General features: G+C 37.5%; 1 protein-coding gene across 3 annotated transcripts in view; it reads right to left on the reverse strand.

Annotated features, from left to right (window-relative positions):
- Positions 1-15,059, reverse strand: part of NDUFS4 (NADH:ubiquinone oxidoreductase subunit S4) — a 113,869-nt gene that overhangs the window by 19,454 nt on the left and 79,356 nt on the right. For all 3 annotated transcript variants that reach the window (XM_043598631.1, XM_043598640.1, XM_043598648.1), the window contains one exon: positions 2,621-2,694. In XM_043598631.1, the coding sequence (XP_043454566.1) occupies positions 2,621-2,694 (74 nt within the window). The remainder of the gene's footprint in view (positions 1-2,620; positions 2,695-15,059) is intronic.

Genomic DNA, 15,059 nt, shown 5'->3' on the forward strand with positions numbered 1-15,059 from the left:
CTTTGCCAGGTTTTTTTTTGTTTATTCATATCAACAAAAACACATTTTCCCCCTAGAGCATATAATGAATAAGGTACTGGGCTAAAAAGTAAAGAGCCATAACCTTATGTCTATAGGCTTTGTGCATTACCCATCCAACTTCTCATTTCAAAGATGAAGATATATGTTTATCAAAAGTATAGTGAAACATGACTTGCTCAAGATCTCCTGTGAAGCTGACAGTTATGGAATGAGAATCCTAATTACCAGCCTCTTAATCCAATAGTCTTTACATATTAGTGCTTCTAAACCATTTCTTCTTAATGTTGTTACTAACCAGAACATTGGTTCACCCAACCTTCACCAGCATTAGTTCACAATGGAATGATGTTAGGTGTGGGAGGAGAGGGGATCCATTTGTATGTCCCCACCATTATCCACCCACCCAAGAGAGGCAAATCAGAATGGGTAAGATGTGGGTAATTTGGGATTCTGTACCGTTTCAATGATTTGCTGCCTCAATAACTAGAGAAATAGGACTTTATATATATAAAATCTCTTTACATGATATATAATGCTGAATGTTCAATAAATGAGACAGATCACAAGTACTACAGTGAATTCAAGGGATAATCAGTGAGAACTCTCTCAGATGAATAGAAAGATGTATTTTAGAAAGTCAATTAATTTTACCACATATCACATGTCCATTATATAGGTTTTGTGCTAGGTGCTGAGGACAAAGCAGTGACTGAGACAGATAGAATTCCTACTACCTTGTAGGTTAAAATTCCTGACCCACTATTAGTCTACAGTATTATAAGATACTCTCCATTAAACTTTTTTAAGTTAACACTGTTTACTGACTTTGATAATGTTCCTCAGTTTTCTTTCCCAGGGAGGTAGAAATCAAAGTGGGAAAGCACCTGATTTCAACAGCAGCAGCTAGTTCACACCTGCAATTCACATGACAACTGTAGTCATGCAGTCCTGGTGACCACTTAGACATTAACCAGAGATTTAACAATTTAATTAGATTTCCTGTTATTAAACTCACATTACAGACCTCAAATGAATAATTTTCAAGGTGTCAGACATGAAATATGGTAGGCTGCAAAGATGGAAAACATTAATAGAACTGCTTTTGATAAGCTATATTACAGTTTAATTAAAAAGCAATTTAATTTAAATCAAAATAATATCTTAAAGACTATGACCACCATGAGAATAATTATGTAATTAAGAAATTTGGAAATTGCCAAGAACATGTTAATAAGGAGCTTCATTTACAAATTTTTTTTTAAGTTTTAAAAAGCCTACTACAAAGTCTAAGATAAACTTATGTACAATTATAACTTAACTATGTTCTAAGCACTTCTATTAATGAAGGCAATCCTCAATTCCCACTGTACATAGGAGAAAATGGAAGCACAAGACATACAAATAATAGGAGACCAACATGAATCCAAAGGCCAGGCAGTTTGGCTTCACACTCTTAATCATAAGTTACATAATACTAAGGGTAAAGTGAATATTTTAGATAATAATATATGTCAAATATGTTACAGAACACTAATAATCTTTTACATTGATCTACTGCGTTATAGTAACAATATACTTAAACAGACATGATCTCATTCAAATAGACAGTTTAGATTCAAATTCAGTTTGACCAACTGGAACGAAAGAATGCATTAGGTACAAATATATAGTAGTGCTTTTAAATCCAAAGGAGACAAACAGAAATATCAGATGGAGAGAGGTAAGGGTCAGAACTAATAAGATACAAAGTAACTATTAGGTAAAAGGTACCGGACTAGGTACACTATGACTTAACGTTTTCTCATGGTTGAAGTCATGGTACTTAAGTCCATTATGAAATTAATCCAAATCATATAGCTTCAGAGTAGCATAACAAGGATCAGAATTCAGACTGGACTGACTCCCATACTGACCACCATGTTGCATGCCTTAACAAAAAACGAGGAGAAAAGAATTGGCATTTTCATTGATAGCAATAGCAACATAAAGAAATTTTAGGTGGCTACCTCAAAACTAATACGGTCTTAGGCTGCATTAATCTAATATTAGAGTTCAGATTATGCTTGGTACTATCCCCACCATATCTAGAAAAGTGGCAAACATCTAGGCTTACATGAAATTTTATAGAGAATAAGGTAATGATAACTATTTTTCAAATAATGGAAGAGCTGTTAGGCAGAATTATAGATTTGAGATTTTGGCTCAAAGTAATAAAGAAAATAAAAAACAGAGGTATCAACTGGGACAGGCTATCTTATGAGATGTTCAATGAGTTCAAAAACCAAACGTTAGTAATTCTGCAGAGGGAGCCATAAACAAGGTAGGAGTAGGAGAAATAGTTTTTCTCCCTGCTTCTATTTCAAATTAGGGAAGTTTGGCTTTTATGTGTTATGTGGGCATTCTATTTTAGATTTTTTTTACATGGGGGAGGTGTTTGGATGGTGTAAAAAATCTAAAAACCACGGGATTAGACAGACCTACTACAAGATTTCTTTCAACTCAAATTCTGTATTCCTGACTGATTTTGATTAAGGTCAAAAACATAAAATCTTACTTTCATTTTATTTGTCAAAGCAAAACAAATATAACCTAAACATACCATTTTTTTCTGCAAAGGCAGCTGCATCTTCTTTAGTACTGAAGGTCAGAACCATGTTGGACAAGGGATCAGCCCTGTAAGAGACCATTTTTTTTCCAGGATTTAACATTAAATATATATTTTAAAATATATATGTGAAATCAACTAAAACGTTTAGAAAATAAACAGCTGCTGTATGAGATAAGTATACTACTGATGAAATACCTTGTTTCAAACAGTCTCTTTAAAACTTAACTCTTTGAATGTCATCTTTTCCTGTGTTAAACTGAGATTTTCTAACCTGTATTGTCAAATTAAAAAATTTGTAACTGCAAGGGTGCCTGGGTGGCTCAGTCGGTTAAGCGTTTGACTTTGGGCTCAGGTCATGATCTCATGCTTCATGGGTTTGAGGCCCCTCTTGGGCTCTGTGCTGACAGCTCAGAGCCTGGAGCCTGCATCATATTTTATGCCTCCTTCTCTCTCTGTCCTTCCCCACTTGCACTCTCTCTCTCTCTCAAATATAAATAAAACATTAAAAAAAATTAGTAACTGCAAAGACATTCAGCAATTTTTTTACTCCTTAATAAAATCATTTATTCAACTCTTAAAAAAAAAATAGAAATGAATTAAAAAAAAACAAGAGAATTCTTAAACTGACCTTATAAATTTATTACCAAGAAAATTACTGGTGAGTGCAACTGTAAGTACTACTATTACCCCCCCCCCCCCAATAGATGGCAACAACACCCACTCTTCTAATGAACCTTCTATCATTATGGGCAATAAGCATATGGCCACATGACAAAATAAAGCTCCAAGAATTGACATCTAATTGAGTTCCTCAATCTAAGAAAGGGTAATATTTACAAATCTACACAGACTCTTCACAAGCTGCCATACATATAACTTCAGAAATATCAGTTTTATTAGTACATTTATAAAAAGGTAGAACACTGTTTGCTACAAATGTTTATTATGAATCTCTCAATGGTGAATATAGCATTCCGTGAAACATCGTGTAGAAATGTGGAACGGGCACCTGGGTAGCTCAGCCGTTTGAGCATCTGACTCTTGATCTTGGCTCAGATCATGGTTTCTTGGTTCGTGGGATCGAGACTCACATTGTGCTCTGGAAGCATAGAGCCTGCTTGGGATTCTTTCTTTCTCCCTCCCTCCCTCTACCCCTCTTATGTGCATGCCCAATGTCTCTCTCTCTAAAAATAAATAAATATACTTTAAAAATGTGGAAGTAAAAAATAAGATTTAGGAAGTAATATGGATAGTGGGAAGGTATGAGATATACACTGAAGAGAATATATGGGAAGCAGCCCTCAATGAAATGAAGATTCACAAATTGCTGAAGTTGCAGTCATCCACTATGGTTACTGTTCTGGGGCTCCTTATGAGATCCCATGATATGTATTCTTACCATACCACTTCCCCCACCTTGTAAGCAAAAGAACTTCATGTTAGTTAGCCGTATTAGCACCAATAATGAATAATAATTTTATATCGATCCCTCCTCTTCAAAGCACATATGATTTCTCGGTTGATGGTTTAGAGAAACTATACTGAGAACAAAAGGGTCAACAAAGGGTGCCTGGGTAGCTTAGTCAGTTAAGCGTCTGACTCTAATTTCAGCTCAGGTCATGATCTCATGATTTGTGAGTTCGAGCCCCATGACAGGCTCTACGCTGACAGTGCAGAGCCTGTTTGAGATTCTTCCCCGCTCACTCTCTCACAAGATAAACTTTTAAAAAATAGAATTGTCCCGGGGTGCGTGGGTGGCTCAGTCAGTTGAGCACCTGACTTTGGTTTAAGTCATGATCTCACTGCTGGTGGGTTTGAGCCCCCCACATTGGGCTCTGTGCTGACAACTCAGAGCCTAGAGCCTGCTTCAAATTCTCTTGTCTCCTTCTCTCTGCCTCTCTCTCTCTCTCTCTCTCAAAAATAAACATTAAAAAAAAATAAAAGAAACATCCTCTATTAAAAATAAATGGTCAACATAAATATGATCCAGTAATTTGGTGAGTGTTGTCATTCATGTCAGCTTAGCTGAGAATAGGAAACAAAAAAAAACTGTAGGAAAAACTCAGGAGCCAGGAGCTCTCCTTTCTGCAAAGGTGGTACAGCTTTTATTCTTCTCACTTTATTTATGAAGAATTACACACGTAGGTTAACAGTAACAACTTGTATCAGTTTCCATCCTTTTCCTTCTCTATGTTGCGCAATTCTTCTCTAAGTATGTTGCCACCACCAGTCACCCTTTCTCCTTCCTCAAACTTCCGATTCTTTCCTAACTAATCTTTCTGCCTCCTTTCCTGACTCCAATCTACCCTTCATCTTGTTGCCAGATCAATTTTCCTAAAGTTCAACTCTCAAACTCATTGTCCAACTTTAAAATTTAAAATAGTTCCCACTGTCTACCAAATTAATTTCAAAATCTCCTACACTTTGGCATTCAAGCCCTTCTACAATATGATCAAAACCCACACTTTCCAGTCTTCTTTTTAATTATTTCCCTTGAAAGTAACAAACTGTTCAAACAGATTGCTAAGTGTTCCTCTGAAGGCAACCTATACGTTCCCACCAGCTGAATCTGTTCCTTCCACTAGGAATACAGAGGGAGACAAGAACACATCAGCATATCAAAGTCCATCCCAACCATCTCTCGGTCTGCAATGAATACCAATCTTTTACATGAAGTCTTTTACAGTTTACCCTCCTCCATCTATAAATAATCTCTTTTTAATCTTTACCAAATATAATCTGTACTTCTATACTTATTTTAAGTTATTTTTTGAGAGAGAAAGAGGGAAAGAGAATCCCAAGCAGGCTTGAATGCGGGCTTGAACCCACAAATTGTGAGAGCATGGCCTGAGCTGAATTCGGATGCTTAACTGACTGAGCCACTCAGGTGCCCCTGTACTCCTATTTTTAAACTTTATTTGCTCAATTCCCAATTACTGAGGTTCCAATTTGGATAATGGCAGATTTACCTGTCATTAAAATCAGACTTACCTGCCTAACAATTACATAATTATAAACTAGGGACAAAACAAAATGAAAAACCAACTGTTTGAAGGGAACAGAGTGACCAAAAGCAGGAAAGAAAATGAAGAATTGAACATTGGAAAGAAGGGAAACACAAGGGTTTAGATAAGTTGATACTGTTTTTTCCTTAAAGGTACTCTCTGGTGTAGATAGCTAGGACCATCAAGAAGTCAAGCAGAAAGCCAGTCTTATTAGCACAAGGAATCTGGAGAGAGTGTTTAGGATTGCCAGAGCTGCTGGCAAGTTAGGGGAAGAAACAGTGAAAAGGAATCTGAAGAGGAGGGAAATTCTGAACTGCACACAAATGGACAAGACTCTCAACAACTGAGAAGGCTGAAACAACTAAGCAGAGGTTTCAACTGCTGTTTACTTGCTACAGGGAAGACTAAGTCTGGAGTCCCACAGACTTAGAAGGACTTGGTAAGTACTTCGTACTTTCCAACAAAACCTCAAAAGAGCCATGCCTTTTTATTTTCTAACACTGTGTTCTAGGGCTAAGACCAGAGTAAAATTGAAACAGACCCACCCTAACAAAGCAAAACATATATCCTCCATAAATTCAAGGTAATCTATCAGTCACTGCACTGTCTGCTAAAACAAAACTTATCTCATAACCAGCGTCATTAACTGAATAGGCATAAGGATAGAGAATTAAAGAATGGTACTGAATAGAAATTCATTTGATCAGGGGTCAATCAGCATATTAATATGAAGTCATAGGTTCACCAAGAGATATGTATAAGAATCTTCATTTTAAGTATTATAATAACCCCCAATTGAAAATTGTTATAAAAGATAGCAGGCCCAAAATGGAGTCATTTGTGTTTAGCAAATCAAAACTTCATAGCTAATTGCAATTTCAATCTCTCTCAAGAATGTAATCTTAAAATAGTCAATCTGGAATAACAATCAGAGAGATGAGGAAATCTGCTGTTTCCTTATCCTTGCCTCCTATATTTTGCACAGCATTTTGAAGCTTCTTTGTATTTGCTAGATGGAATGCTGCTGGATTCATGAATAACTGAATAAAAGCCAATTTGATCTTTAAATTTACTCAGTTGAATTTTGTTTTTAACAGATTTGGTGGCAGCTATGGGATATGAAGCAAACTTCTGATGGCATTTAAGGACAATGAGAAACAGGGGCAGTACCCACGAATCCTTTTGAATTCTTGGTCTTTTTCACTTTTTTTTTTTTTTTTTTTTTTTTTTTGAGATAGAGAGAGGGTGGAAGTGAGTAAGGGGCAGAGAGAGAGAAGCACAGCTCACCCCAAGTGGGGCTCACGCTCACCCAATGTGGGACTTGAACTCATGAACTGTGAGATCATGACCTGAGCCAAAATTAGATGCTTAACGACTGAGTCACTCAGGCACCCTTTTTTCCACCATTTCTAAGAGTCATGGGTAAGTTCCTGATTCTGATCTCTGCTCTCTTTGCGTCAAGCTCCAAATCTAATTGGCTTACCAGTAAGTTCCATGGGAGCTGCTGGTAGTTCAGGCCACAATTCTGGTTTAACTGTCTGAAACCCCAGGGTCCTTAATTCTGTCCCAAGACCTATGGGGGAACTGTTAATGGCAGTTGCAGTTTCCCACTGATGTGGAGCCTCCAGTACCCATTTGTCGGTGTCTGCTCGTTCAATCCTTTCCCCAGTCCAAGGTTTCATGACAGAAATTACTGGCGGTGCACACAGGACTATCTCACGGCCAGAGCACAGTACTATCTCTTGGTTATTGCCAATATAGTAAGGTATACATGTTTGATTGTCTTGTTTTGTGTAAAGGTTAATGTTAATGGGGATGATGGAAGCCAAAAAGCTGCAAAAATTGGTGGGAACATGTTAGGCACTTAAAAGCTGTTAGAGCAATCACCACCTAACTCAGAGATCCCCATGTTAGTATAAGTCGGCTACAGAATGGATTAGATTGACACTAAGTCACTGTCAACCTCAAGAACATTTCTGTGCAATGAGGTATACTGCAAAACACCATAAAACCCCCAATGCAGCAGCACATCCCTTACAAGTATCCCTTTCAGTTTGGTTCTGAGAGACCCAAAGGCTTATTAGCTAGAATAACAACAAAAGGGAAGGGATCCTTAAATTCTAAAAAGTTAAGCATGCCACCTTCTGACACACCTGCATATTTTGTCTCAGAAGCTATAAATATCTACAAGATTGTCAAAATGTTATTAGAGACAACCTAGAATTAATTACAATGGCCATTATGGGGAACGTTCCAATTAGATGAGATCATTCATTTAAGAAATGTACTTGAAAACAAGGGTTCCTAAACTGAACAAACAGAATGAGGTATCTATTTTAATTGGAATTCAGAAGCTTCCAAAATGCATCAAGATTCCAAAAATGCTTCATTAAAAAAATGAAGCAAAAGACTAATGAAAAATTAAAGACACAAGAGGTACTTTAAAAAAAAAAAAGACAATAAAACTCCTACTGCTCACCTCAAATCTTCCTTTCCCTGCATACTCAACACTCTATTAATCCTGTATCTGAACTGCCTTTCCACTCTGAAGAGAATATTAAAAGGTTATCTTTTACAATAAAAACACCTGAGGTTGTGGGGTGACTCTCTTTCACTCATTGGTCAAAGACTAAATTAAAACCATAGTTAAAAGAATTTCCTAAACCCAAGGACGATCCCCAAAAGTTTTCTGAAGAAGTTATTAGAGCCAGGTTGCCAGATCTTGTCCTCTTGTGCACATATTGGTGGGACCTGGTAAAGCCCAAAAATGGATGCAGGAAGCAAGATGGTATAACCCCAAGGATGATATCCAAGATCCTTAACCTTCAATCTGGTCCCCTCCTGGACTGGAAAAGGTTCACAGAACAGCAACCAATCTTTAAAAGCCATTCCTAGTGTCCCCCTCTTCAAACATGTACATTTATTTATTATTTGTATATTATTCAAACATGCAAACAAAACAAAGATGAATCTGTTGCAGACTTCAAAGCCCACTTGGAAGCTTTCTTCCTACAGCATTCTGGGGCTCCAGAATAAGAATAAGGTCACCCAACTTGTTCTAGCTGCTCTATTTGTCAATGGAGTATCTCCTGAGATTAGTGAATTGATAAACAGAAAACAGGATGGAGACAATTGACTGACTGAACCTGTGACCATAGCTGAGCACTTTGAAGGAACTTTGAAACAAGACCACAAACAAAAGTCTGCCAAGATACTGGCCATAGAGATATAATAACTCCAAGGCCAGGCACCTAAAATAACACCTAGGTCCCCCACATCACACACCCCCCACTAGGGGTCCACAATCAAACCATGGCCCAAGTGTTGATGTTTCATTTGTAATCAAACGGGACAATGGAAAAAATGTGTCTTCAAAGGTCCTATGTAAATCTGTGAACATCAACTCAGTGAAGTAGATGTCTCCTCCAGAAAAGTAAAAAGCTTTAGCCATCTGAACAAGTAACCTTAACCTATACCATCTACCAGAAAAACAACTTAGATCCAACTTCTTTTATAACTAGTGAGTTGTGTATTACTGTACCTGATTGATGGCTGTAATTTATTTTTCTTCGAAGTTTATTTATTTGAGAGAGAGAGAGAGGTAAACCGAGAACCCAAGCAGGTGCCATGCTCAGTGCAGAGACAGACACAGAGCTAAATCTCAGGAACTGTAAGATCATGAGCTGAGATGAAATCAAGAGTCGGATGCTTAACTGACTGAGCCACTCAGGTACCCCTGTGCAAGTAATTTTAAAATAGAAGTTAGAAGTTCTACATTTACATCTGTCTGTCTGTCTATGTGTCAAAATATATGTGTTACAGATAGGTGGATTTTTTTAAATCTCTTAATGGTATTGGTAAAATTAATTTGTAAAAGAGTTCTATTTAATTGGCTTGAAGAAAATTAAGCACCTCTATAAATTAAGGCATTCCTAAAATTCTCAACTATACAATAGAAACTCAAATGCTTTTCAGACTCATGTGATCTGTGAAAATATTCAGTATCAAAGCCAATTTAAGTTTGTTGGCTTAATTAAAATAGGCATGTCTTTAGAATTATCAATAGTGAATATAATGCAGACATACAACTTTTATTAACTTGGGTTTACTAGTCCACGTTCACATTATCTGTTACAAAACTTATCAGCAAGAAAAATAACTTGGGATGATGAAATTTCAGAAGTGATCTAAACAAAATTTTTAAGAACAAGTGAATTACAGAGATGTAAGCAGGATAAAGATTTTTAGATGAAATTTTTTAAGTTTCCCAAATCTTTTTGGTAACCCGAAACCTTAAAGTTTTGCTAAGTTAAATGATGGAGAATCATTACATATCTAGATCATTTGCAAATAAGATAAAATACTGAAACATTTAATTACTGAATATAGGTTTATCTACTTTACCTTCCTTTTATAGAGGAACTCAAGGTTTTTGGATGTATTAGTAAATATGTTTTGTGCCTGAGAAATTTACTATGAGAAAACATGTGTTCCCAGATATAACAAAATTATGTCTGCCAATCTACAGAATGCCAGTGTAAGAGACAGTTCATAACCATTTGTTTACTTCCTTATTTTCATTAAAAAATAAGAGTTTTAGGGGTACCTGGCTGGCTCAGTCAGTAGAGAATTCAACTCTTGATCTCAGAGTCATGAGTTCAAGTCCCACATTGGACATGGAGCCTACATAACTTTTTTAAAGGTTTTTAGGGTTAAAAATTCTAACATATGTAATTAATGCCACTAAGGTTTGTGGAAGAAAAAGAATCTTTGGACGAGTATAGGCATGGTCAAGACTGGCTAAGATTAGAATAAATTTAAGTGAACAAGTAAGCTAGTAAGATTAGAATGTGGTTTTTCTCTCTGTTAAAAGGACAAAATTTTCTTGGGACTGTTGGTCTGCTTTTGATAAGAGATAGTAAAAAAAATTATTATTCTTTTACCGTTTTGACTAATCTGCCTAGAAATCAAAGATTTTGTCTTGTCAAAATAATTTCCTGTGTTTCATGTTGTTTTTTTATCACACCTTTAGTTACTTAAATTTAATTACTTCCCTATTTAAAAAGTTAAGCTTATTGTTTTACAATAATTTAACTTTTTTTAAAGTAGGCTCCATGCCGCAACATGGGGCGTGAACCGTGAGATCAAGAGTCACGTTCTACCAACTGAGCCAATCAGGTGCCCCCTAATTTAACATTTTGTATTTGCTCTCAGAGTCTTTAATTGTCCCTATGGTTAACTGGATAACTAAGTATTATTTCACACTAACCTACGATCCAACTTGACCAAGTGTTTTTTAACCCTTGATATTTTTTATCAACTTTCCAAAATTCAAACTCCAAATGAAGTATTTTTGACCTTGAACTAACTTTAAGATTTTTCTAGAGGGTCCCAAAAAATTGCAAAAGATTTGTATTCTCTTCTTATAAAAAGGGAGATGTTAAACTAGTTAGGCTTATTTGATATGTTAGGTGACAGGAGAAGCCATGTCAGATAAAATAATATTAAGCCTTCTTTATGTAATTTATATAGGTATGTACTATAAGTTTTCTAAAATTTCTAGAAATCTGATGTCCTGGTGTAATGTTATCATTCATAATTCTACTTCTCTTAAAATGTTGTGTAACACAATAACCAAATTTCCTTGTCAATTCCATTTACAGAGATACGTTGTTTTACTCTGATGCTTCAGTGTTCCTAAGAAAGTGCTACCATTTTCAAGGAGATTCATGGAAAGGATTTTGACAAGTACAGGTTTCTTTTTTTTAAAGATTTTTATTTTTTTAAGTAATTTCTATACCCAATGTGGGGCTCAAACTTACAACCCTGGGATCCAGAATTGTATGCTCTACCAACTGAGCCAGCCAGGCGCCCTGACAAGTACAGGTTTCTCATAACTAAGATCATAAAACTAAACTGGGTACGAATTTCCAGAACTATTAGAAAAAAATGGATTCAAGAATTAATAACATGGTGGGTGCTGGCTGGCTCAGTCAGAGCATGCAACCCCTTGATCTTGGGGTTGTGAATTTGAGCCCCACATTGGGTGTAGAGCCTACTTAAAAAAAAATAAAGGATTAGTAGGGGCGCCTGTGTGGCGCAGTGGGTTAAGCGTCCGACTTCAGCCAGGTCACGATCTCACAGTTCGTGAGTTCGAGCCCCGCGTCGAGCTCTGGGCTGATGGCTCAGAGCCTGGAGCCTGTTTCCGATTCTGTGTCTCCCTCTCTCTCTGCCCCTCCCCCGTTCATGCTCTGTCTCTCTCTGTCCCAAAAATAAATAAACGTTGGAAAAAAAAATAAAGGATTAGTAACATGGCACTGAGTGGACTGATAAAAATTATAATTTATAGAACTTCTTATCTGAAAGACTGCTGGTTCTTTAATGTTTTGTTTTTCCAGACTTTGCAAACTTTTTCTCTTAAGCTATTAATGATTTACAACAATTTGGTTAAGTATACCTTTGTAAACAAAGATGAAACTATGAAGTATTCTTTTCATAGCAATATAGCTAGTTATTTACACAACTTCAATAAAAGTCCTTGGGGCACCTAGGTAGCTCAATATGTTAAACATCAGATTTTGGCTCAGGTCATGATCTCACAGTTTGTGAGTATGAGCCCCACACTGGGCTCTGTGCTGTCAGCATGGAGTCTGCTTTGGATACTCTGTCTCCCCACCTCTCTGTCCCTCCCTGGCTTTCTCTCAAAAATAAACACTATAAAAATTTTTTAAAAATCTGTTCTCCTTATAACAAGACACAATTGGAAACACTGGCTATATCACCAAGGCCTTTTTAAAAATTTTAATGTGTATTTATGATTTTGAGAGAGAGACAGATATGAGTGGGGGAGGGGAAGAGAGAGAGAGGGAGAAACAGAATCCAAAGCAGGCTCCAGACTCTGAGCTTTCAGCTCAGAGCCCAACACAGGACTTGAACTCACAAACTGCAAGATCATGACCTGAGCCAGTCGGATGCTTACCTGACTGAGCCACCCAGGCGCCCCTACCAAGGCTTTGATAGGAATGATTTTGCAGGTAAAATCTGATGGCCAGTCCCTTGGAAGCTTTTCACAGTTCGAGATTCCTTATGAAATGTTTCAGCAAAGCAGTGTTCAAAAAAAGCTCATATGGTAAGTCACTATTCTCACTGCACTTACGTAAACAATCAGGCCAAGTTTACTGCCGATTAGTTTTACTGTGTTTATCTTTGGTTTTTAAAAAAATGGAGTTAATTGTAGAGCATAATGTTTGTACCTTTTTAAATGCTGGATCCTAGCCCTATGAACTATTTTTGAGGTTTTGTTGTATTCCTATAAACTAGACTGGATCCTAAATTTTTCTAGTTTCATCAATTATCTGGCTACAACTCTCCAAATTAATATTTTCCATTTTCCCTCACACTTGGAATCACTGAGAACAAAGACTGCCTTTGAATCTCCTCAGAAAGGGCTCTACTCGTTCCTCCTCACCACCTAGACGGAGCCGAACTTCAAGGACTAGAATCTCAGGCACATATTTCACAGCTGAAAAAGGCTTTGCCTAAGATCTAATAATGTGCAAAAGCTGGAAACCTTCAAATCAGATTGAAGAAGAGAAGTAGGTGACAATGATGTAGATTACTTCCTCCCAAGATCCCAGATCAAGACTTCATACGTTAGCTAAAACCCTCTCTTCTTGTCATCAAAAACTCTGGTCTATATATTAGAGAGCCCTTGGTCCATTTCCCTGTCTTTAGTTAATAACCTCAAAACTTGGGGAACTTTGCATCTAGGTTCTCTATAAAGAAAGGAATACCAGGGCGCCTGGGTGGCTCAGTCGTTTGAGCATCCAACTTTGGCTCAGGTCATGATCTCGCGGTCTGTGAGTTTGAGTCCCGCATCGGGCTCTGTGCTGACAGGTCAGAGCCTGCTTCGGATTCTCTTTCTCTCTCTCTCTCTCTCTCTCTCCCTCCCTCCCTCCCCCACTCGTGCTCTGTCTCTTTGTCAAAAATAAATGTTAAAAAAATAAAAGAAAAAGAAAAAGAAAGGAATACAAGGAAAGGGTAACCAAAATAAAACTGCCTGTGTAGTCTACAGGCCATTAAAATATAACTGGCTTCCATGGCTGTCACTTTCCAGTCTGGAGCCACAGATTAAAATGAGAATTACTGGGAGGCATTCAGGATTCACTTCCTTTGGCAGGCAGGGCTCTAATTCCCTGGTCAATACCACCTGCTGTGGATTACTTCTGGGGAAGCTGAAACTAGTTACATAAGATCACCTAGAAAGCCACTTGGCATAAAACGGTTGACTCTTTCCATGGAGTCTTTGACTGAATTGATTTTGATTGGTTTGCATCTTGGAGACCATGGTTCTAAAGTCCCATCCAAACACTGGGAATTGTCTTGTTTATTATAATCATACTAATCCTTCCTGGCATGATGTATTCTCTCAAAGACTTTAAATGCATGTCCCTATCCTCTACCCAACAAGCAAATAATCTTCCTAAGACTGAAAGGAACCAAAAGGGGGCACCTGGGTGGCTCAGTCAGTTAAGCGTCCAACTTCGGCTCAGGTCATGATCTCATGTTCCATGAGTTTGAGCCCCACATCAAGCTCTGTGCTGACAGCTCAGAGCCTAAAGCCTGCTTCAGATTCTGTGTCTCCCTCTCTCTCTGCCCATCCCCAGCTCATGTTCTTACTCTTAAGAATAAATAAACATAAAATAAATTAAAAACAAAAACCAAAAAAACAAAAAGAATGACCAACTTAAAAAAATTAAGAACCTGGGGCACCTGGGTGGCTCATTTGGTCGAGCATCCGACTTCAGCTCAGGTCAAGACCTCATGGTTCATGAGTTCAAGCCCCGCATTCGACTCTGCGTTGACAGTGCAGAACCTGCTTGGGATTCTCTGTCTCTCTTTCTCCCCCTACCCCGCTTGCTCTCTCAAAATAAATCAATTTAAAAAAATTAAAAAAAAAAAATTAAGAACCTGAAGCTGTGGTCTGTCACAGACACTAAGACCTGTGAATACCACCCAAAGGATTAACAAAAGCTGTGAGAGGGGCACCTGGGTGTTTCAGTCGGTTAAGCATCAGACTCTTGATTTCAGCTCAGGTGATGATCTCTTGGTTTGTGAGATCGAGCCCCAAGTCAGACTCTGAACTAACAGTGTGGAGCCTGCTTGGGATTCTCTCTCTGCCTCTATGCCTCTCCCTGGCTCCTGCTCTTTCTCTCAAAATAAATAAACATTTAAAAAAAGAAAAAGCTGGGAGAACTTCAAAGTGGTAGCTGGGAGTGATGCTAATGCCTTTAATTTTGATGTTATCTCTCAGTTATGCTGAGAGTCTGATTTAATTTTTTAAAAAATCAAAATAGGCTCAAAATGGAGTCATTTGCGCTAAGCCTCACATCAACAAAGCAAGACTGCATACCTAACTGTAATTT

Source organism: Prionailurus bengalensis, chromosome A1 (assembly GCF_016509475.1).
Source record: "Prionailurus bengalensis isolate Pbe53 chromosome A1, Fcat_Pben_1.1_paternal_pri, whole genome shotgun sequence".
Lineage (NCBI taxonomy): Eukaryota > Metazoa > Chordata > Mammalia > Carnivora > Felidae > Prionailurus > Prionailurus bengalensis.